This window comes from Periplaneta americana, chromosome 2 (assembly GCF_040183065.1).
Source record: "Periplaneta americana isolate PAMFEO1 chromosome 2, P.americana_PAMFEO1_priV1, whole genome shotgun sequence".
Taxonomy (NCBI): domain Eukaryota; kingdom Metazoa; phylum Arthropoda; class Insecta; order Blattodea; family Blattidae; genus Periplaneta; species Periplaneta americana.
Genome location: NC_091118.1, coordinates 212,381,827 through 212,404,400, shown reverse-complemented (window position 1 = coordinate 212,404,400; position 22,574 = coordinate 212,381,827). Strand labels below are relative to the sequence as shown.

General features: G+C 36.4%; 1 protein-coding gene across 1 annotated transcript in view; it reads right to left on the bottom strand.

Annotated features, from left to right (window-relative positions):
* The window catches only part of LOC138695103 (27 kDa hemolymph protein-like), a 38,200-nt gene that overhangs the window by 8,816 nt on the left and 6,810 nt on the right, over positions 1-22,574 (bottom strand). The window contains exons 2-3 of the mRNA XM_069819496.1: positions 6,851-7,056; positions 2,960-3,081 (exon numbers count right to left, since the gene is read on the bottom strand). Of these exons, the coding sequence (XP_069675597.1) occupies positions 2,960-3,081; positions 6,851-7,056 (328 nt within the window). The remainder of the gene's footprint in view (positions 1-2,959; positions 3,082-6,850; positions 7,057-22,574) is intronic.

Below are 22,574 nucleotides of genomic sequence, written 5' to 3'. Positions count from 1 at the left end.
GGAGTTGATCCACTGCTGAAATAATGTACGAGAACATAACATAGTACAGTGAAACCAGGTCAAATCGGAACCTGAATAATCCGGAATCCTGTCTATTTCGGAACAATTTATTGGTCCCGGCGAAATTCGTATGTATTATGTGTAATTTTTCCTGAATAAAACGGAAACTGTCCAACGCGGAAACTGCCTGCTACTGTTCAAAACAGAAATAATATTTTGGGCCCACTGCTTTAATGTAAACTATATTTTGAAACCCTCCACAAAACTGGCTTCATTTATACACCGACGGATCCTTGATCTCCAGAGAACAAGGTGCCGGTGCAGGTGTTACGTGCTGTCTCTTCTCACTTTATAGATCTCTTGGATATGGAACAACAAGTTTTGATGGTGAAATCATTGCAATAAGTGAATGTCTCAGGAATCTTCTATGCCACATCCATAAATTTAGGAATGCAGTTATATTGTCAGACTCCAAAGCAGCTATTCTATCAATCGTCTCTAAACACACACTTTCATCTCAAACAGCAGAAATAACTAAAATGCCCTCTCAATTATTATCACTCAATAAAAGAATTGCATTCCAATGGATACCATCCCATTGTGGAATCCTGGGAAACGAGAATGCGGATGCTTTAGCAAAGAAGGGCAGCACTGCTACTTACAGACCTGTTACAAAATCTACGTATTACTCTGTGAAGAGATTTATTAAATCTACATACTTAGACTTCAACAAACAAAATTTGATAACTCAATCCCAAGGGAAAAAATGGAACTCTCTGCATCAAAATCCACAGTTAATTCCCGATTTGCCACGAAAATCGTCTGTAGCTGCATTTAGATTGGCAACAGGCCATGATTGTTTGGCCAAGCACCTGCATAGAATTGGAATATATCAGTCGCCTAACTGTCCATTGTGCAGCTCAAACCAAGAGATGGATTCGGAACACCTCAAAATCTGTGCTTCAGTGGCTAGTCATGATAATATCTTTGAAAAATATTGGAGTGCAAGAGGTCAAATGACTTTATTGTCAAACGCCTGGCATTAGAAAACAACAACATATTTTGAAACAGCGGGTAATTTCAAGGAATATACGAAATATGCAGGTCACTAAGAAAAAAAAAAACAAGTTTTCTTTGCAAAATTTTAGAGGGTAAGAGGGTATGTTGGCCTGTCGGTCATAAATTTTATTACCCTGTTGACTAGGCAGACGAGTCCCTTCAAAGGTTGTAATACTTCACACCCATATATTGTCGTAGCTAGACAGAGCACAAGTGTAGTGATTTCCTGGTAAAAAAAAGTTGCGTAAAATGTGGCATTGACATTACGTGATGAAGTAAAAGTTATCGAGTTAAAGGAAAATTAGAAACGAAGTGTATGTGAAATAATATTGAAGTTCAGTTGTGGAAAACTCAGGTGTGACACTTTAAAGATAAAGATCATAACGAGTGAGTGGCCTGCGGCCAATATTGGTGACTTAAAAGAAACCAGAAAGCAACTGTTTATGTGGAAATAGATGAACTGTTGTGGAAGTGGGTTCTTCATGATCTTTCAAAGAACAAGTCAATTTCTGGATCTATTCTGCAAAGCAAGCCATTGAACTGAGGTAATTAATAATGTGCAGTGATATACTGAACATTATTATAATATAAAAAGGTAAAAGGTAAAGGTATCCCCGTAACATGCCATGAAGGCATTTGGGGGGCATGCAGGTAGAGCCCCATGCTTTCCATGACCTCGGCACTAGAATGAGGTTGTGTGGTCAGCACCACGCTCTGACCGCCTTTTACCCCCGGGAAAGACCTGGTACTCAATTTTATAGGAGGCTGAGTGAACCTCGGGGCCGTTCTGAAAGTTTGGCAACGAGAAAAAATCCTGTCACCACCTGGGATCGAACCCCGGCATTATTATAATATAGTGTTAAATATTAAACTGAATGAGATTAGTAAACTTTAGCAGTGTTTAATGACTGATGAATGAGTTACGATAAAATTTATACAGAAAAAGAGATTTTAATCAAGATGTTCCACCAGCAGAATAAGCGACAGAAAGCTAATTTAACGTGATTAGTAATAAACGGAATATTTTGTACTTCTTGCAGTTTGCGGCATGTTATGTTGTTTTTCGTGGATACGAATGATAAAATATTCCATTTTAATGTAACACCTGAATAATACTGAAACCTGTCCACAACGGAAAAAAAAATTAGGACCATGTCACTTCCATCTTGAACAGGTTTCACTGTACTCGTATTATAAAGGACTGATTAAATGGCAAACTTACTAGTGTTAAATTATATAACCACGTGTGGCTTACAGCTGTTAAGGTGCTCCTTCACACCATCATCAGAGCCTTCTAGATATTGTTCACAAACATAAAATCTGATGTCAAAGACTGAACACTCAATTCTAGTACTCATCCGACTTATGGGAATTACGATGAAATAGTAATGGAACGGAGAAAAATTCTCTCTGGCGCCAGGATTTGAACCCGGGTTTTCAGCTCTACGTGCTGATGCTTTATCCACTAAGCCACACAGCGCTTATTCCGTCGGATCCCGGCCAACTAGTCACTCATATCGAGTGCACCTCAGCACATGTGTGGACTTCGGTCCTGCGTTCATAGACATCTATGACATAGTGCAGAGGGCGGCCACTAGAGGGAACCCAAGAGTTGGAGCTTAATCTGAGACGATTCTAACTGGCGTCGGAGTTGTATCCGGTGTCGCTTAGTGGATAAAGCATCAGCACGAAGAGCTGAAAACCCGGGTTCAAATCCCGGCGCCGGAGAGAATTTTTCTCCGTTCCATTACTCTTTCATCGTATGATGACGCAGAATATCTGTATGGAAATATCATATGTACTTCGGTACATTAAAATAATATTATGGGAATTATGTCAAATTTCTGAAACATGAGTTAAACACTAACATCTGCAGAAAGCCGTAAGTTGTTCAGCTTACCTGCAGTATTTTCTGAATACTACATCCAAGTCACCAGTAGGTTTGGCTGCTTCCACTTCTGCTTGAAGTACTGTTACATTAACCAGGCTCTTCACACATTCTTGAACCTCGTCTTTTGCTGCCTACATAAAAAATGAAAAAAATATTACTGCCATACTCAAATAGCAGATTCGATCTCCTTATCTTCTCTAGAGTGATCAATATGGGTGCATCAGACAATCCACAAAGAAGTATACATTTGCGTAAATAAACTGAATTAATTCTCAAGTCTTCAAGAGCCAAAGAACAATTTCCACGATATTACTTACTTACTGGCTTTTAAGGAACCCGGAGGTTCATTGCCACCCTCACATAAGCCCGCCATTGGTCCCTATCCTGAGCAAGATTAATCCATTCTGTATCATCATATCCCACCTCCCTCAAATACATTTTAATATAATCTTTCCATCTACGTCTCGGCCTCCCCAAAGGTTTTTTCCCCTCTGGCCTCCCAACTAACACTCTATATACATTTCTGGATTCTCCCATACGTGCTACATGCCCTGCCCATCTCAAACGTCTGGATTTAATGTTTTTTTTATTTAACTGGGTTATTTTACGACGCTGTATCAACATCTAGGTTATTTAGCATCTGAATGAAATGTAAGTGATAATGCCGGTGAAATGAGTCCGGGGTCCAGCACCGAAAGTTACCCAGCATTTGCTCATATTGGGTTGAGGGAAAACCCTGGAAAAAACCTCAACCAGGTAACTTGCCCCGACTGGGATTCGAACCCGGGCCACCTGGTTTCGCGGCCAGACGTGCTGACCGTTACTCCACAGGTGTGGACAAATTTAATGTTCCTAACTATGTCAGGTGAAGGATACAATTCGTGCAGCTCTGAGTTGTGTAACTTTCTCCATTCTCCTGTAACTTCATCCCTCTTAGCTCCAAATATTTTCCTAAGCACCTTATTCTCAAAAACCCTCAATCTCTGTTCCTCTCTCAAAGTGAGAGTCCAAGTTTCATAGCCATACAGAACAACCGGTAATATAACTGTTTTATAAATTCTAACTTACAGATTTTTTGACAGCAGACTAGATGACAAGAGCTTCTCAACCGAATAATAACAGGCATTTCCCATATTTATTCTGAGTTTAATTTCCTCCCGAGTGTCATTTATATTTGTTACTGTTGCTCCAAGATATTTTAATTTTTCCACCTCTTCGAAGTATAAATCTCCAACTTTTATAGTTCCATTTCGTACAATATTCTGATCACGAGACAATCATATACTTAGTCTTTTCGGGATTTACTTCCAACCCTCTCTCTTTACTTGCTTCAAGTAGAATTTCCGTGTTTTCCCTAATCGTTTGTGGATTTTCTCCTAACATATTCACGTCATCCGCATAGACAAGAAGCTGATGTAACCCGTTCAATTCCAAACCCTCTGTGTTATCCTGAACTTTCCTAATGGCATATTCTAGAGCGAAATTAAAAAGTATTACACCTTGTATAAATAACACAAGAACTGAAATTAATATTAGATCAAATAAGCAGTAATAATAAATAAAGTAAGAATAAATAAATAGAAACACTAACATTATGGTGCATTATATCCGAACTAATTTTCATAATGTGCTTCCTATTCCAACTTCTTGGTAGGCCTACATAGAGTTCCCCTTATTTTTAATGTGAAACGTTAATGTCCAAGTGTCAAATGAATAATATTATAATGCGTTACGAAAATTTCAACATCTGACTTTAGTTGCTTAGCAACAGTAATGAGTTACATCACACTATTCTGATGTCACTTGCTTACCAATGAATCATTAAGATGAAACAGTAATTCAATAAATTGTAAATACTTTTACAGATATATACTATAATATAGTGCATATCCAATAAAGAAACAAAGGAAAAATCATGTGTGGTGTGTGTGTCTAATGTCTATCCACTTCACTTGTGTGACTCGGGTTCCGCATACTGCAGATAGATGGCAGGACTGTGACCCATTTTCAAATTGCACATCACTTCAGTGGACCATGTTATGCATGTGGGTTTTAACCCAGGCATATTGGTGCACAATCTAGTGATTAGAAGTTGTGCACCGCCATCTCTCCTAGTCCCGAGATAGAAATTTTATAAGAAAATTTGTGAACCCGGTCCGGCTAGTCTGAAGGCAAACACGCTACCACAGAGCTAAATTGGCGGACGAGGAAAAATCATTCATATTGGTAATAACAATTAAAACAATTGGTTCCTGCCACTAACTATTCATATTTTTTTTTCAGTCTCATTTGACTTATGGAGTTTTAGCGTGGGGAAATAGTGCCGCCACTGTAAAAAGATGTTTTTCTTCTTGAGAAAAAAGCTGTGCGTATTCTTAAGCGTTGTGGCCCAAGAGAACATTGTAAACTCTTACTTAATGAATTTGGAATTCAGACTCTCTCTTCATTGTATGTTTTTGCTAATAATATGTTCATATATTATGAACATTTACATGAATATGATACTGGTAATACGGTACATTCTTATGGGACTAGAAATAACCATAACATAACTGTTCCTAAATGTAGATTAGCAAAGGTTTGTAATAGCCATTTTATTGTGGATGTGAAACTTTTTAATAAAATTCACTTTATATTAGAAATATTGATAATAGTAGAATTTTTAAAACCAGATTAAAAGATAGGTTTTTCAACAAAAACTTTTACAGTACTTTTACAATCTAAGATTTTTTCTTATGAAATAACCTCTTATTTGCATTTTGCACTGTAACTAATGCACAATACAGTTCCTATGAAGTGGTGTCTATACTGTTTCCGCTGCAAGAAAAATCCTAATGTAAACGTAAGCACATTGCTATCATACCCGTGATTGGCTCCCAGTCGAAACACTTACATGACACAAGAAAATATAGTTCGTATTTGGAAACCACAATCTTGTATTATTTGAAAATAAAAAAATTAAATTCTAGTTGTTAAATATGATGAAACATTTAACTTCACTCATATGTAAAACGCTATGTAAGAGAAAAGCTACTTTTATATTTTGTAATGTACTATGAACGCGGATGAATACCAACAGTAATACTGAGGTAGTCTGTTCTTGTAACAAGCTGGCGTCACTTGAGCTCGTAGTTGTTCACGTAAGCACGTGGTACTGAAGTATGGCTTCTGCATCCTCAACTGTCCTTTGTGAAGACATAAGACTTAAAAATAATTTAATCACAGTAATTATAAAGTAAATGGCGGCCGGTTAGCTCAGTTGGTAGAGCAGCTGGCTATGGACTGGAAGGTCCGGGGTTCGATCCCAGGTGGCGACAGGATTTTTTTCTCGTTGCCAAACTTCAGAACGGCCCCGAGGTTCCCTCAGCCTCCTATAAAATTGAGTACCGGGTCTTTCCCAGGGGTAAAAGGTGGCCAGAGCGTGGTGCCGACCACACCACCTCATTCTAGTGCCGAGGTCATGGAAAGCATGGGGCTCTACCTCCATGCCCCCCCCCCCCAAGTGCCTTCATGGCATGTTACAGGGATACCTTTACCTTTTTACCTTTTTTAATTATAAAGTAAATGTTTCCTAAGCAAATGAATGCATAGTAGTGAGGTTAGACCTACTTGACGAGTAACAGGAAATGTTTAACATGAAACAGAATGTACAACAGTAGGCGGGAACACGTACTGAGAATCTATGGCGCCAAACAGTGGCCAATGAAGCCTCACTTCAGTCACGTGCTATTGTTTACATTAGGATTTTTCTTACAGCGAAAAGATTATAAATAGTTTTCCCCATTTCATAAGTCATTTTCCATTCATAGCGCTGTCCCATTTATAATGCTTTAAGCTCACAGTCCCTTAACGAGCGTATTAACAGGGTTATGCTGTACATTTAAAAGCAGTTTATCATACCTGTGCAGCCTGGTAAGCCTCTGGATGTCCCATCTTTTTACATTTCTCTTCAAACAGCTTCTCACCTTCCTCTATTGAAGGAACATGACTGATATTAATAGGAAGATTGCCAGGCAGAGTAACGTTGCCTGGGAGATTGCCGAAATTGAGGTCTTGTAGGTTTGGGAAACGTGTAGACGTATCAATTTCCGCAAATGCCATACCACCTATGAAAATGAATCACAATTCTGTTTATACATAAACAAATATTACAACAGATAGGTTTCTCTTTCACCGGCTTTCCTGATGAAACAAACATATAGTTCTGAAACACAGGATGTTAGACATTTATGACATGGTGCCAGTGGCGGCTCGTGATAAAATATTGTGCGTGTTCATATTGTTTTCCAAAATTGAAGAGAGTTGGAAATCATACGTTTAGCCTAATATGAAATGTCATGATCCCAATATTTCACTACCGAAAAAACCGTATATAAATTCAAAACAACAACAACAAATAATAATAATAATAATAATAATAATAATAATAATAATAATAATGAAACCCAGTCTTTTTATTTCCAAGTTTTCCTGGTAAGCCAGTTTACCCAGTTCTTTACTGTTCAAAATTACTTGAACAGAGTTCATTGTTTACGTTTGTTAAAAATTAATACATACCACAGTGCTGTTATTTATAAAAGCGTGTGTTCAGTAATATACTGTATTTTGATTCACAACACACTGATACACTATAGCCTATACCAGTACTATAATCCCATTCCTATAGATTGATTACTAGAAATACATGCCAATAAATATTATTCTTAAATAATATACACCACCATACAAATATTTAAATTCATAGCACCATCACACTCAACCAGCACGTGTTTGAAAGCGAAACTATGCTATTATGCTGACACTGAAGTACAGTAATTCACAAACGACTCTCTCGTAGCAGCACTGTACACACATCTACACAATGTAAACGTTCCGGTTCCAACAGTGAGATGCTGACACCTATAGGCTAAAATACAGACTATTAAATTTCGTCGTCGTGATATAGCACGTAAACGATAGGCATCGATGCACCTGACATCTGTAGGATAGATTCACTGTTCACTTAACGCTTTGTGCTCTTGATGTGTCATAAGCGGCCAGCGAAACACAATTTTCTCCCGCGCATGCGTGCAATTCCTTCTTGAAAAGAGCATGGCTTGAATGTGAACGGATGTTGCCAAGTTTACATAAGAAGTTTATGCAAGATGCGGGAAGTTTAAAATACTCGATTCTGATATTATACATCCCCACTACGTCAATACGGTATTAAATAATAAAAATAGTCGTGCATTAATGGAAACAAGGTGTTCACGTGCTCTTGTGCTCTTATTGACGCACCGCCACTGCATGGTGCAAAAGAAGAAGAAAGTGCCACAAAGATGACATTTCCTCATTATACATTTTGTGCACTCCTGAACAATTTAATTTCTCATGTTATCAGTTACATTCTTACATTATACTATATTGCTTGCTAATGGCTAGGCCTATATATTACAAACCATGTTGTACTTCATATTCGATTTCTATTATTTTTTTTATTTTAGTAAGTTATTTTACGACGCTTTATCAACAGCTTAGGTTATTTAGCGTCTGAATGAGATGAAGGTGATAATGTCGGTGAAATGAGTCTGGGGTCCAGCACCGAAAGTTACCCAGCATTTGCTCGTATTGGGTTGAGGGAAAACCCCGGAAAAAACCTCAACCAGGTAACTTGCCCCAACCGGGAATCGAACCCGGGCCACCTGGTTTCGCTTCCAGACGTGCTAACCGTTACTCCACAGGTGTGGACTATTTCTATTACCTTGCTTGACAGATAGGCCTATACATGCTGTCACACATCCAAATGCTAGCACAAACTCTCAAATTAAGATGAAGGGGAACAGTTAACAGGCTAAAAAATTATAATTTTTTTACTTGTTTATATAAGGGCTCTCTTTTCTGAACAAATAATTTATATATATTCCGAGAATATTTGTATTCAATAAATGTTTTTCTTTAAATCGTTGTATCATAATGTCCAATGATATATATTTAACTTTAAATGCTGACTTCCAAAACCTTACTTACTGGCTTTTAAGGAACCTGGAGGTTCACTGCCGCCCCCACACAAGCCCGCCATTGGTCCCTATCCTGAGCAAGATTAATCCATTCTCTATCATCATAACCCACCTCCCTCAAATCCATTTTAATATTATCTTCCCATCTACGTCTCGGCCTACCCAAAGGTCTTTTTCCCTCCGGCCTCCCAACTAACACTCTACATGCATTTCTGGATTCGCCCATATGTGCTACATGCCCTGCCCATCTCAAACGTCTGGATTTAATGTTCCTAATTATGTCAGGTGAAGAATACAATGCGTGCAGTTCTGTGTTGTGTAACTTTCTCCATTCTCCTGTAACTTCATTCCTCTTAGCCCCAAATATTTTCCTAAGCATCTTATTCTCAAACACCCTTAACCTATGTTCCTCTCTCAAAGTGAGAGTCCAAGTTTCACAACCATACAGAACAACCGGTAATATAACTGTTTTATAAACTCTAACTTTCAGATTTTTTGACAGCAGACTGGATGATAAAAGCTTCTCACCGAATAATAACAGGCATTTCCCATATTTATTCTGCGTTTAATTTCCTCCCAAGTATCATTTATATTTGTTACTGTTGCTCCAAGATATTTGAACTTCTCCACCTCTTCAAAAGATAAATTTCCAATTTTTATATTTCCATTACATACAATATTGTCGTCACGAGACATATTAAGTATTAATTAGTATTACAATTTGCAAGAAAATTGAGCTACACTTAAAAAATTTTCAGGCTATCTTTCCAGATGAATAATAATGGTACCATAAAAGATCTACTGTGATACATTAACATAAATTATTAAACATTTCAAATATGACCCAAGACCCTATATTTAAAGGAACTCTATTCTTTCAGGCAAAAGTGCCTTCTACTACTACTAAGTCTATGTGATTTAAATTTCTTAGAAATCTGAAATGTACGGAAAGAGAAAATTTACTAATGTTTGTATATTTACTTTAATTTTCAATGAAAACTTAATTATGTTATTTTTCCCCAGAGGCAAAAGAATGTAATAGAACTTCTAATATATATGTTGTTGTTTTCTAATGCCAGGCGCTTGACAATAAAGTCATTTGACCTCTTGCAATCCAATATTTTTCAAAGATATTATCATGGCCAGCCACTGAAGAACAGATTTTGAGGTGTTCCGAATCCATTTCTTGGTTTGAGTTGCACAATGGGCAGTTAGGGGACTGATATATTCCAATTTTATGCAGGTGTTTGGCCAAACAATCATGGACTGTTGCCAATCTAAATACAGCTACAGATGATTTGCGTGGTAAATAGGGAATTAACTGTGGATTTTGATGCAGAGTTTTCCATTTTTTCCCTTGGGATTGTGTTATCAAATTTTGTTTGTTGAAGTCTAAGTATGTAGATTTAATAAATCTCTTCACAGAGTAATACGTAGATTTAGTAACAGGTCTATAAGTAGCAGTGCTGCCCTTCTTTGCTAAAGCATCCGCATTCTCGTTTCCCAGGATTCCACAATGGGATGGTATCCATTGGAATACAATTCTTTTATTGAGTGATATTAATTGGGAGAGCATTTTAGTTATTTCTGCTGTTTGAGATGAAAGTGTGTGTTTAGAGACTATTGATAGAATAGCTGCTTTGGAGTCTGACAATATAACTGCATTTTTAAATTTATTTATGTGGCATAGAAGATTCCTGAGACTTTCACTTATTGCAATGATTTCTCCATCAAAACTTGTTGTTCCATACCCAAGAGATCTATAAAGTGAGAAGAGACAGCACGTAACACCTGCACCGGCACCTTGTTCTCTGGAGATCAAGGATCCGTCAGTGTATAAATGAAGCCAGTTTTGTGGAGGATACCTAATATTAATTGTCTCTAAAGGTTTTAGTATTTCAGTGTTTACTTCTGATTTTAGTATTTATTCTGTTAAATTTAGATTATATTCTATATTTAATAGAGTTAAAGGGTTTGGTTTAATTTGTAGGTTTTCTTTTAAATTCGGGATATTGATTTTCTGTTTTAATTCTTGAACAATGGATATGAAACTTTTTTGAGTTTTCAATCTACAGAGAGGACTGTATGAATGCCAATTGTTTCCTGGTAATCTAATAAGTTTTTCATATTGAATCAGTGCTTTTTCTTCTATTGTCATTTTGATGCTGTTAATATTAGTGAGGAATCTCATAGAATCTATTGGAGTTGTTTTGATTCCACCAGTAATGAGCCTGAGAGCTTGGTTTTGAACATATTCTATTTCGTTTATGAAAGGTGAAGTAATTAAAATTTCTCCGCAGTATGTCAGCACTGGCTGTATAAACATTTTGTATGTAGTGTTCAAAGTAATCCTAGAGCACCCCCATTTCTTTCCTGCTAGTCTTTTTAGAAGGGAGAATCTTTTACGAGCTTTTTCAGAAATGTATTTCAAATGGTTGCTCCATGTTAACTTACTATCGAAAATAACTCCAAGATATTTGGATTCATAAGTCCTAGGAAGGTGTTGGCCATTGTATTGGATATTGAATTCTCTTTGTTTTTTACCAAGTGAAAATATTTGGTAGTTACTTTTGCTTAAATTGAGTGTCATCAAATTTGATGTATTCCATTCATGTAGTTGATTTAGAGCTTTAAGAGCAGAATTTTTAATTTTGTCTCTATGTCTGTAAGATCCGGAAGTCCACAAAACTATATCATCTGCAAATAGTGCTGTTTTCATGTTTGATTCCTCTAATAGGGAGGGTAAGTCATTTATATAGATATTGAATAAAGTTGTGCTGAGGACAGCGCCCTGAGGTAGACCTCGATATGTTTGTCTGTAACTAGAAAGTGAGTTATTGAATTTAGTGGCAATGAATCTTTGACTAAGGAATTCTGATATCCATCTGAACATATTGCTGGAGATACCTAATTTCTGGAGTTTTAGTAATAATTTATTTCTCCAAACAGAGTCATATGCTAACTGAAAGTCAATAAATATTGCCAAAGTATCTTCTTTCTTGTTAAAACTATCTTTTATTTCTTGGCCGAGGCATATGACTTGTTCATTGGTAGAGTGTAGTTGTCGAAAGCCGGCTTGTCTTGGTGATAAAAGATTTTGGGATTCTAAATACATATTTAAAGAGTAAAAAGAGTGTATAATGGGAGGAGGGGGGTACATGTAGTTGTGATTATTAGAACCTAAGTGATCCGTTTGGGTATGGATAAAATAAAAACGCCGTAAAACATTCACTACTGAACTTTGTTGAAACTTTGTGCATACAACACTGAAAGATGGGAGATTCCTCAGAGCTCAACATGAGTCCCATTGCACACCCTGCACAACTCATAACGGTGAAGCAATTCAGCCCATGTCCGTTGTAACATAAGAGGGGTGATTTGTTGAAAAGCTTGAGTAATTTTTACTCTCAGATCATCAATGTTCCTAGGTTTCTGTGAATATACAATGTCTTTAACAAAACCCTACACGAAAATATATACCTATATTCATATACATGAGGTGTCGCCAATCTCACTGAATAATCACGACTGCTATTTTGTGTTAGTAGTCAACATGTATGTACCTAATAATTTGAGAAAAATTCGTTCTGGCACCAGGAATCGAACCTGGGACCTTTCAGCTCTGTACACTGAGCGCTCTTTCCATCTGAGCTATGCCGGGACAATCCATGGTGCCGGCCAAACTCTCCTCACTGTATTGTCAATGGCCTACTACCTGCAGATTCCAGGTGCCAGAACGAATTTTTCTCAAATTATTAGGTACCTACACGAAGTCAGGTGGGGTTAGATCTGGGGAGTTTGGGGACCAAACCAAGAGACAGCTGCTTCTCGTACTGGTTTCGCCTGCGACCTCCTGCGTGTTATTTTTAACACGGAACCTGTTTCTACAAAATTAGTCTGTTTCTTGGTAAAAGTGATGAAGTCCAAAATGCAAAATTGTTAGGAAAAGCCATTTAAAGGTTTAATGATCCATCCAAAAATCACTGTACTTATTTAGATGTTAGCAATCAGTTATTTCAAAGGTAAATGTGCTATATTATTAATTTTTAATATAACATTATGTCTTAAATTTTCATAATGCTTGGAAGCCTTGGTGACTTGGTCACTTTTACCAAGAAACCGACGAAATGTTCGATACCACAACGTTATGGAATCATATTTAGGTACATTACGCACACCATACTCACATCAAAATTCCCTTTGAACTCTTTTAACACTCTCGAATTTAGCATACTAAAGAACACATTGTGTCAGCTGTTGATTTATAGTAGCCATTTTAATCATCTACGATTTTCATTTGTCCTTTCAGATTATGCATTGTTGATTGCCATATATGGAAACTCCCATCTTTTAATCATAATATACTGTAACCAGCAAGAAATTTTTCCTACTAGGCTTTTCATAATAGCTTTATAATAATAAATAAATATTATCCATATCTAAATGGATCAGACTGGGCTATATTAAAATTACATTTGTTCTTAAATTAATCTAACAGATGCCGTAGGTCGTATGTTTCTCTACCCCTGAATCAGAAAAGCTACATTTGTAACGTGAAGGGAAAGTGTCCAAGTCCTACAAGTGCCTATACAACAAATACCAGCTACGGTTCCAAGTAGTTCTATTTACATATTCACAGAATATCTTCGCTGATTTGTTTAGATTTAACTTAAGTTTCTAACCGCTGCTTCTTCAGCATGTGTGTTAAGAATATGAATAATTCATTTTCACTTAAAAGAAAAAAAATCCTGTGTCTGTATCGTGCATTCAGCCAAGGTTGTCGTTCAGTGAATTGAAAAACAAGGCAATACAGCATGCATGTTTATTGTTTACATGTTGTGTAATGTTGTTATTCAGAAAAAAAGTGTTACTTCCACTGATAGTGTGTTCCCTTTAATGACTTGTTTACTAATTATCCTAAGACGTCTACTTTAATTTTTTATGATTTGATCTTGAAGGTTGTATATGTGTGTGATATGAAGTCTCCTTCTGGGGTACTTTCTGGCTATAAATTTATCAGGAAATTGAGATTTATGTGCTTCACACAGATATACGGTCGTGTGTTTGTCCTGTGTTTTTTCATTAATTCACAGTTTTCTGCCCAAGGGCAGGTCCTTCACTGCAAACCCAGCATTCTCCAATCTTTCCCATTGTCTACCTTCCTCCTAGTCTCCGCATATGATCCATTTATCTTAACGCTGTCTATCATCTGATATCTTCTTCTGCTCCTAACTTTTCTCCTATTCATCATTCCTTCCAGTGCATCCTTCAGTAGGCAGTTTCTTCTCAGTCAGTGACAATTCCTTTTCTTCTTCCTGATCAGTTTCAGCATCATTCTTTTTCTTCATCACTCTTTCCAACACAACTTGATTTCTTATTCTGTCTGTCCATTTCACATACTCCATTCTTCTCTATATTCACATTTCATACCAACACACAAATCATCATCGTATTCATCATCATACACTATCTCGCTTGTGGAATACCCTACCCAGTGACATCAGAGATTGTCAGAATATAGTAGCGTTCAAAAACAAACTTATTAAGCATTTTTCTTACTGCGTAGAGTAGGTTTAATTTTTACTTAATTAATAAAAGGAAAAATGTTTCTCTTTTCTTAACTTCTACAATAAACTGTCTAGCTTTTATTAATCAGTTAATCTTTTAGTACTTTGATTTTTATTGTATTTGTAAATTTAATATTAATTGTAATTATAATTGTAATTGTATTCTTAATATTGTAGTTGTAATCCCCTGGTAGAGGGGAAAAGAAGGCCTGATGGCCTTATCTCTACCAGGTTAAATAAATAATTAAATAAATAAAATAAATTTCAAATGCTTCTAGCCATTTTTTACCACTTCGTCGTTATGTCAAGCTTTCTGCCCATACAGTACCACACTCCACACAAAGTACTTCGCTAGTCTCTTCCTTAATTCTTTTTCCAGAAGTTCACAGAAAATGTTCGTTTTACTACTAAAAGCTTCTTTAATAGATTTAAAATGTATCACTTTCAACCTCAGCCATTCTACTAACTTTGCAATGAGTGATATTTTCAAATAAAGATACTGGAATACAGGATATTGCATTGTCAGAAACAGAAGGAACATCATTAACAATATCTCTCTCACACACATGCACACACGTATTCTCTCGAAATAAAAGATTGAAAACTCATGTATTTGTTAAAATCTGTAATTTTTCCAGTATCACAATACCTGTCCGTTATAATGAAAAAATAAACAAGCGTTAAGATAAGGACTGTGAAAAAATTTTGAGTAGAATTAACAAAATTCCTCCATATTTATACCTTTACTCAACTGTAAATTCAATTAACCTGCTTACTGTGTATTATATTTTTGTGAAATTTTTAATTTGTTCCGTATCCTAAACATACCATGTTGATTTATCATCTATGAAACAAAATAAATTTAAAATACGAAATACACCCCAACCACCCAGAAAGTTTAAAAGGTGAGGGAAATTTTGAAAGCTTTGCCAGAATTAATAAGCATAATATATTAAATTCAAAGCCAAACTTACTAGGCACTTTGTCAGTAATTGAGACTCGTTCAGACATGGTTTCGTGTAAATACTTGGGTTGGATAAAAAGTAATGGCAACAGTTCGATATTTCTGACATGGCTTTATTCACAGGGGTACAACATTTACGTACCTTCTATATAGTCGATCCCCTTATTTATTACCTTTTGCCAAATGTTCGGAAGGCGTCGTACACCATCAGCGCGTCCATCTTTGTTGATGTTCCGTATTGACCGCCCTATAGCACGGATAAGTTCATCTCTGGTATTGTACCGGGTCCCTCGCAGTAGTTCTTTCACTTTGGTGAAAAGATCGTAATCGCATGGATCATATCGGGTGAGTACGGAGGATGTTCCAGTAGTCCGCGTTTTCCGTCTGCCTTGGAGGTACAGCGTGGTGCAGTATTACCCCATCAATGTCATACGCCACAATGAACATCTCCTTCACAGCACTTTGTGTAGGGCGCACTTTCTTTGGACGAGGAGAACCGGGATGCTTCCATTCATTTGATTGGCGTTTCAAGTTTGGTTCATACGAGCGAGTCCAGGTTTCGTCCATGGCGACGATTCGTCCAAGAAAGTCGTCACCTTCCCTTTGGTACCGGTGCAACAAGTCCTTCCCAGAACGTTTTAACCCATCGTGCAACTGTACGATATGGCAATGCTGCATCGCCACATGCTTCACGCAGTCCCTGAAAACATTCTTGTGCACTATGACCTCGTGCCATTTCAATTTTGATCCAGGAACGTTGCTCTAGTTTTGTAAGGATGGTCTTAGGGCGCTCGCACTATCCCTATGAAAGTGAACGTTCTACACACTGCAGTAGATTGATGGAGTACTGTCGCCGCTGGCTGCACTAACTCATCTAACAGTCCTTGTTCATGTCCACACAGCTGGCAGCTCTCGAACGCACCATCGTCATGTGACAGCAGTGTTGCCATTACTTTTTATCCAACCTATGTAGTTCTCTTTATTCTTAATCTCCGGCAATTTCATCCGTATATAATTATTATTATTCTACATTTAATTTGTACTTCAGTAACTAATTCTTTCTTTGCCCAACTTCTACAATAACTTGTCCAGTCTTTATTAATCAGGTATTGTTACAGTACTTTGATTTTTATTGTAATTGTGAATTTAATATTGTCATTTTAATTTGAATTGTATTCTTAATATTATAGTTTTAATCCCCTGCTAGATGGGAAGAGAAGGCCAGATGACCTTGTCTCTACCAGGTTAAACAAATACCAATACATATTTTTCTCATCTTTTTCTTTACATTCATGGTATTGGAAAGTGTTTACATTACATGTACTGTTGGAAATTTAATCAGAAAATACTTTTCATTCTGGCCTGCCCTAATTAGACCACACAGAAACACAGATGTACATAATCAGCAGGCTTCGAGACTTGGGACCCGATACAATAAGTTTACTGTGCATGTACTATAGGTTGTTGACTCGCTGCAGGTAGTGAAAGGTAGAGATGTGTTGAGGTAACAATGTTGCTATTTAGAATAGAGTACGGTAGTATGGGGAAACATACACATATGTACATTCTGAAAGTAAATATAGATTACACAATGACAATGTCAAAAGAATGTGAAAAGTATTTATTCTCTTGTCTTTTATAAGCATTTTTGTTTAATTATACACAGTGTTAATGGTGGAAATAAACATGTAGCAATTTTAATTTCTTCATTTATCCTATTGGTCGTCTTTAGGAAGTGCAGTTACAGCACCGAATTGTAATGTACTACAAGATACATCCTCAGTGTTTCAAACGTAAATATTTTCCCCTTATCTGCCAAACACAGTTTGTACTGTGAAAAGCTACGTTCTATGTCACATGACGTGATAGGAGCAAAACGAAGAAACCTAACATCATTGCAGTCTCTAAGAGGCAGTCCTTTATTCTCGGGTGACTCTATGTCCACTAATTTGCTGTTTATATTACACAATGTTCCATATCCGTTATTTTTACATAAAATTGATTTCCACTTCTGTTTTACACGTCCAGTAACCTGTGTACTTGGTGCCTCATTAATTCTCTGTGTCATTTTCTAAATTAATTTGAGGGCTTCCGGCATCTCTTGCTTAGACTTTTATAACCGTGTAATAGTTTCAGACACATTTTGAAAATAGGTTTGTATGAAAACCAAATTATTCATCAGAACCTTCAAATCCAGAGTGTTTTCCTTTGCGTATTTGTTGGCATTCATTCTACAGTACCCCCACCCACTGTACGCTTTACCATTATACTCAGTACGCTGTTATGCGCTTTCCCACTGAACTGCTCTATGGGGTCCGAAGTCTCGAAGCCTGATAATCAGTTACAATATTTAAACACTTGCTATATTGGACTGCATATATGAATTCTAAAACATACCTACAAGTGTTACAACTAACCCATAAGAAATATAGCTATTTAAGTGGTAAATTTGGTGCAAAATAAATATCCTCTCTCTAGTTGTGTGAACCAGGCACTGCCCAAAGTGGACTTTTACAAATTCACGCTACAGGAGATCGGTCACTTTTTGTGTCTAAAGGCTCATTCAAAATGAAAATTAAATATAACGTAAGCGTTAACTTAACATTACAGTAAAATCAAGAAGTCATACCACCATTAGGGAAAACACGGAAATTTTACTGGAAGCAAGTAAAGTGATCGGTTTGGAAGTAAATCCCGAAAAGACAAAGTATATGATTATGTCTCGTGACCAGAATATTGTACGAAATGGAAATATAAAAATTGGAGATTTATCCTTCGAAGGGGTGGAAAAATTCAAATATCTTGGAGCAACAGTAACAAATATAAATGACACTTGGGAGGAAATTAAACGCAGAATAAATATGGGAAATGCCTGTTATTATTCGGTTGAGAAGTTTTTGTCATGCAGTCTGTTCTCAAAAAACCTGAAAGTTAGAATTTATAAAACCGTTATATTACCGGTTGTTCTGTATTGTTGTGAAACTTGGACTCTCACTCAGAGAGGAACATAGGTTAAGGGTGTTTGAGAATAAGGTTCTTAGGAAAATATTTGGAGCTAAGCGGGATGAAGTTACAGGAGAATGGAGAAAGTTACACAACGCAGAACTGCACGCATTGTATTCTTCATCTGACATAATTAGGAACATTAAATCCAGATGTTTGAGATGGGCAGGGCATGTAGCACGTATGGGCGAATCCAGAAATGCATATAGAGTGTTAGTTGGGAGGCGGGAGGGAAAAAGACCTTTGGGGAGGCCGAGACGTAGATGGGAGGATAATATTAAAATGGATTTGAGGGAGGTGGGATATGATGATAGAGACTGGATTAATCTTGCACAGGATAGGGACCGATGGTGGGTTTGTGTGAGGGCGGCAATGAACCTTCGGGTTCCTTAAAAGCCATTTGTAAGTAAGTAAGTCATACCATCATTCACGATGGGAACATAAACATAATCGCAAACATACTAGGTAACCATGGAAACATAACAACGACGCCATTTCCTCATATTCTGTCGTATACTTCAGCGCTCCACGATTGTGTTCTGTTTGCAAATCACGTAAGCATAAGCATGGAAGTTTGGAGTTTGCAAACTTTCATGTACACGTATAAAAGGCAGTTCGACATTTGTTGCGATATTTTCATGAAGTTGAGAAAACCCATACAGAAAAGACATGAAAACAAGACTTCGGAATTAGCACGAAAGCCTTCCTCGTATCACAAGACACACGATGAGTCTTGTCAATTAATTTAAGATTGATTACAGAATGTTATCTACTGGATTCAGATAGCGAGACTTCTGCAATTTATCATATAACCTCTGTACCAGACAGTCACTGTACTACACAAATGAAAGTTATACATTCCATATCAGGTTCTACAAAGCTAGAAACAGAACTCTTATACCATTTTTATAAACATAAAAACGGTATCAACAATTCGGCAACCTGCATTCAGTGATGAATTCAAGGGAGAATAAAATTATCTTTTCAGTCCTTGGCTACATATGTGATCTTTAAATAATAATATACATTCAGCTATGTGTGATATTTCGTTTAGTGTTCACACATTTATTTCAGAACTGACCCAGATTACTATCTTGAATATAAAAAGAAAGCCATTACGAAAATGACAGTTCTAAGATAGGCCAAGCACGTGAAGATACTTTCTAATTATAAAGGAAGGTTACAGGTGCAAAAAAACTTAGAGATTGTCAAGGAAATAAATTTTTCAAAGTGCTATTTCGAGAGAAGTATATGATAATGTCTCGTGACCAGAACATAGTACGAAATGGAAATATGAAAATTGGAAATTTATCCTTTGAAAAGGTGGAAAAATTCAAATATCTTGGAGCAACAGTAACAAATATAAATGATAGTCGGGAAGAAATTAAACGAAGAATAAATATGAGAAATGCCTGTTATTATTCGGTTGAGAAGCTTTTGTCATGCAGTCTGCTCTCAAAAAACCTGAAAGTTAGAATTTATAAAACCGTTATTTTACCGGTTGTTCTGTATGGTTGTGAAACTTGGACTCTCAATTTGAAAAAAGAATAGAGGTTAAAGGTGTTTGAGAATAAGGTGCTTAGGAAAATATTTGGGGCTAAGAGGGATGAAGTTACAGGAGAATGGAGAAAATTACACAACACAGAACTGCACGGATTGTATTCTTCACCTGACATAATTAGAAACATTAAATCCAGACGTTTGAGATGGGCAGGGCATGTAGCACGTGTGGGAGAATCCAGAAATACATATAGAATGTTAGTTGGGAGGCTGGAAGGAAAAAGACTTTTGGCGAGGCCTAGACATAGATGGGAGGATAATGTTAAAATGGATTTGAGGGAGGTGGGATATCAAGGTGGGGATTGGATTAATGTTGCTCAGGATAGGACCGATGGCGGGCTTATGTGAGGATGGCATGAACCTTCGGGTTCTCTAAAAGTCATTTGTAAGTTATTTCGGGAGAACGTGTGTGTGTGTGTGCGTGCGCGCGCATGCATGTCACGATTAATATTGTTAATAATTTTCCTCCTATTTCTGATAATTCACTAAAAATGCAATTGTTTTTTCCAGCATGTTTTATTATTATTGTTATAATACAGGTTTACAATGTATAAGAGCATCTTCCCGTGTCCAATTTTTTACACTTTTATCCTCTCCCTCCAACTTCCTCTATCCTTCCATTTCCGTTCTTGTAGTCCTCTTTGTTTCCAGCGCCTTCTTAATTTCCTGCAACCATATTTTGAGGTCTACTGCTTCCTCTTTCTCCTCGATGGAGTCCATTCCAAAACTTTCGTAGTACACAGTTTTAGCATCTTTCCTTGGAAATTTTTTTATCATTGCAAAGTTAGTAGAATGATTGAGCTTGTTGGTGACAAATTTTAAGAGAGGTCCAAACATTCCCCCATCAGTGAAGGAGCTGGAGGGGGGAGGGTGGTCAGTAAATATTTAAAATTATAGCTATTAGATTTAAACCATGAACAATCCATTACTAGTGTTGTGAGTGCGAAACTGAAAGAAAAATATTGTTTTGCTCTTTCAACTGACAATGGCCAATACTTAGAATAATAAATCCTTTATATATTTCTGCTGACAAGTTGTTTCAAAGAAATTATGAAGCTACTGTTCTCAACACATTAACTATATTTAGGGTCATCATCTGTTCATTCACTTTTCAACAAGGGAAAATGGATTTTGCTTTGTAACAAATTTTGGGGAATCTAAATTTAAGCAGAGAGGATGGTATTTTTTTTAACTTTTTTCCTATTTGGTGTAAAATATTAATTTTTTGTATGTAGAGAGCTCATAGCTGTGGCAACTCAACCAAATAAAAATATTTTGAAAAAAAAAAAAGTTATTTGGGGGCCCAAATTTGAAAAAAAATATACCCCATGCAGGATTGTACTCAAACCGATATATCTAAACCGTTTTTAAAGATAGATTCAAACAGACTTTTGCAATGTATTTGCAAAACCATGTTCTACAAACTGTCTGTAACAGAATTTTGATATTAGTCCCTACATTTGTAAAATAAACGATAAACTTTAATAACAATTTTCTGATTTCTTTTCTTTCAAACAAACGGACGTATTTTTAAAATGAAATCAATTAACAAAATTCTGTTACAGAGAAAAGTTTCTTAATAGTCTAAAGAATGTGTGTTCTAAATTTCATGCATGTATCTTTAATAGTTCAGAAATTATATCCATTTTTGTCTGGAAATGTAGCAAAAAAAATGAAGTTACTGGAAACCGATAAAAGCGGGCGTGTGATTTAAAAATCCATAGTACAGGAAGTTTAAAAATGACGTCTCAATATCCGATAAGGGCACAAATACCCACAAAATGTTATGCAATGCATTCCACACATATCAAGGGGTATTTTAAAGAAAAAAAATTTTTTTTTTTTTGAAAATTTAAATTTACCGGAAACAACAATAAAAGTGGGCGAGTGATTTAAAAATCCATAACGCAGGAAGTTTAAAAATGGCGACTCAACATCCGATAAGGGCACAAATAGCCACAAATTGTTATGTTATGCATTCCACACATATCACAGAGTATTTTAAAGATTTTTTTTTTAATTTATTCATTTTTCACCAAAAAATACCATCTTTTCCCCTTAAGTATTTTAAATTTCGTAGTGTTAAAAAATAATTATAACTGCATTTTAAATATCTAGCATGCAAGTTATAGGCAAATTTGCCGTGTAATGTTTCCAAAACTTGGCCTTCTCCCCCCCTCCCAATCATGAATTCCTGGCTAAGCCACTGCTCCATCTGCCAGTTCTCTGCCTAGAGTGTATCTACCTCTCCGCATACCTGCCTGCTTTGTGTCTATATAGAGTGATTCCTCGTAAGCTATCGGAGGGATTTTATTTAATATTCAGAATCTACAAGTAAACTTATCTAGAAACGATGCAGAAAATTAATGGATAAGCCTATGTACTAAAAGAGACAAAGGCCAAAAACTGGCTCACTTTTTTATTCTTCAGAATTTTGTTTTCTTTCATAAGATAGTGATAAATGGCAGAGCGAGAGTTATATGCCCCTAAAATCCATTGTTCATGAAATATTACCTATACAGGGTGATTCAACA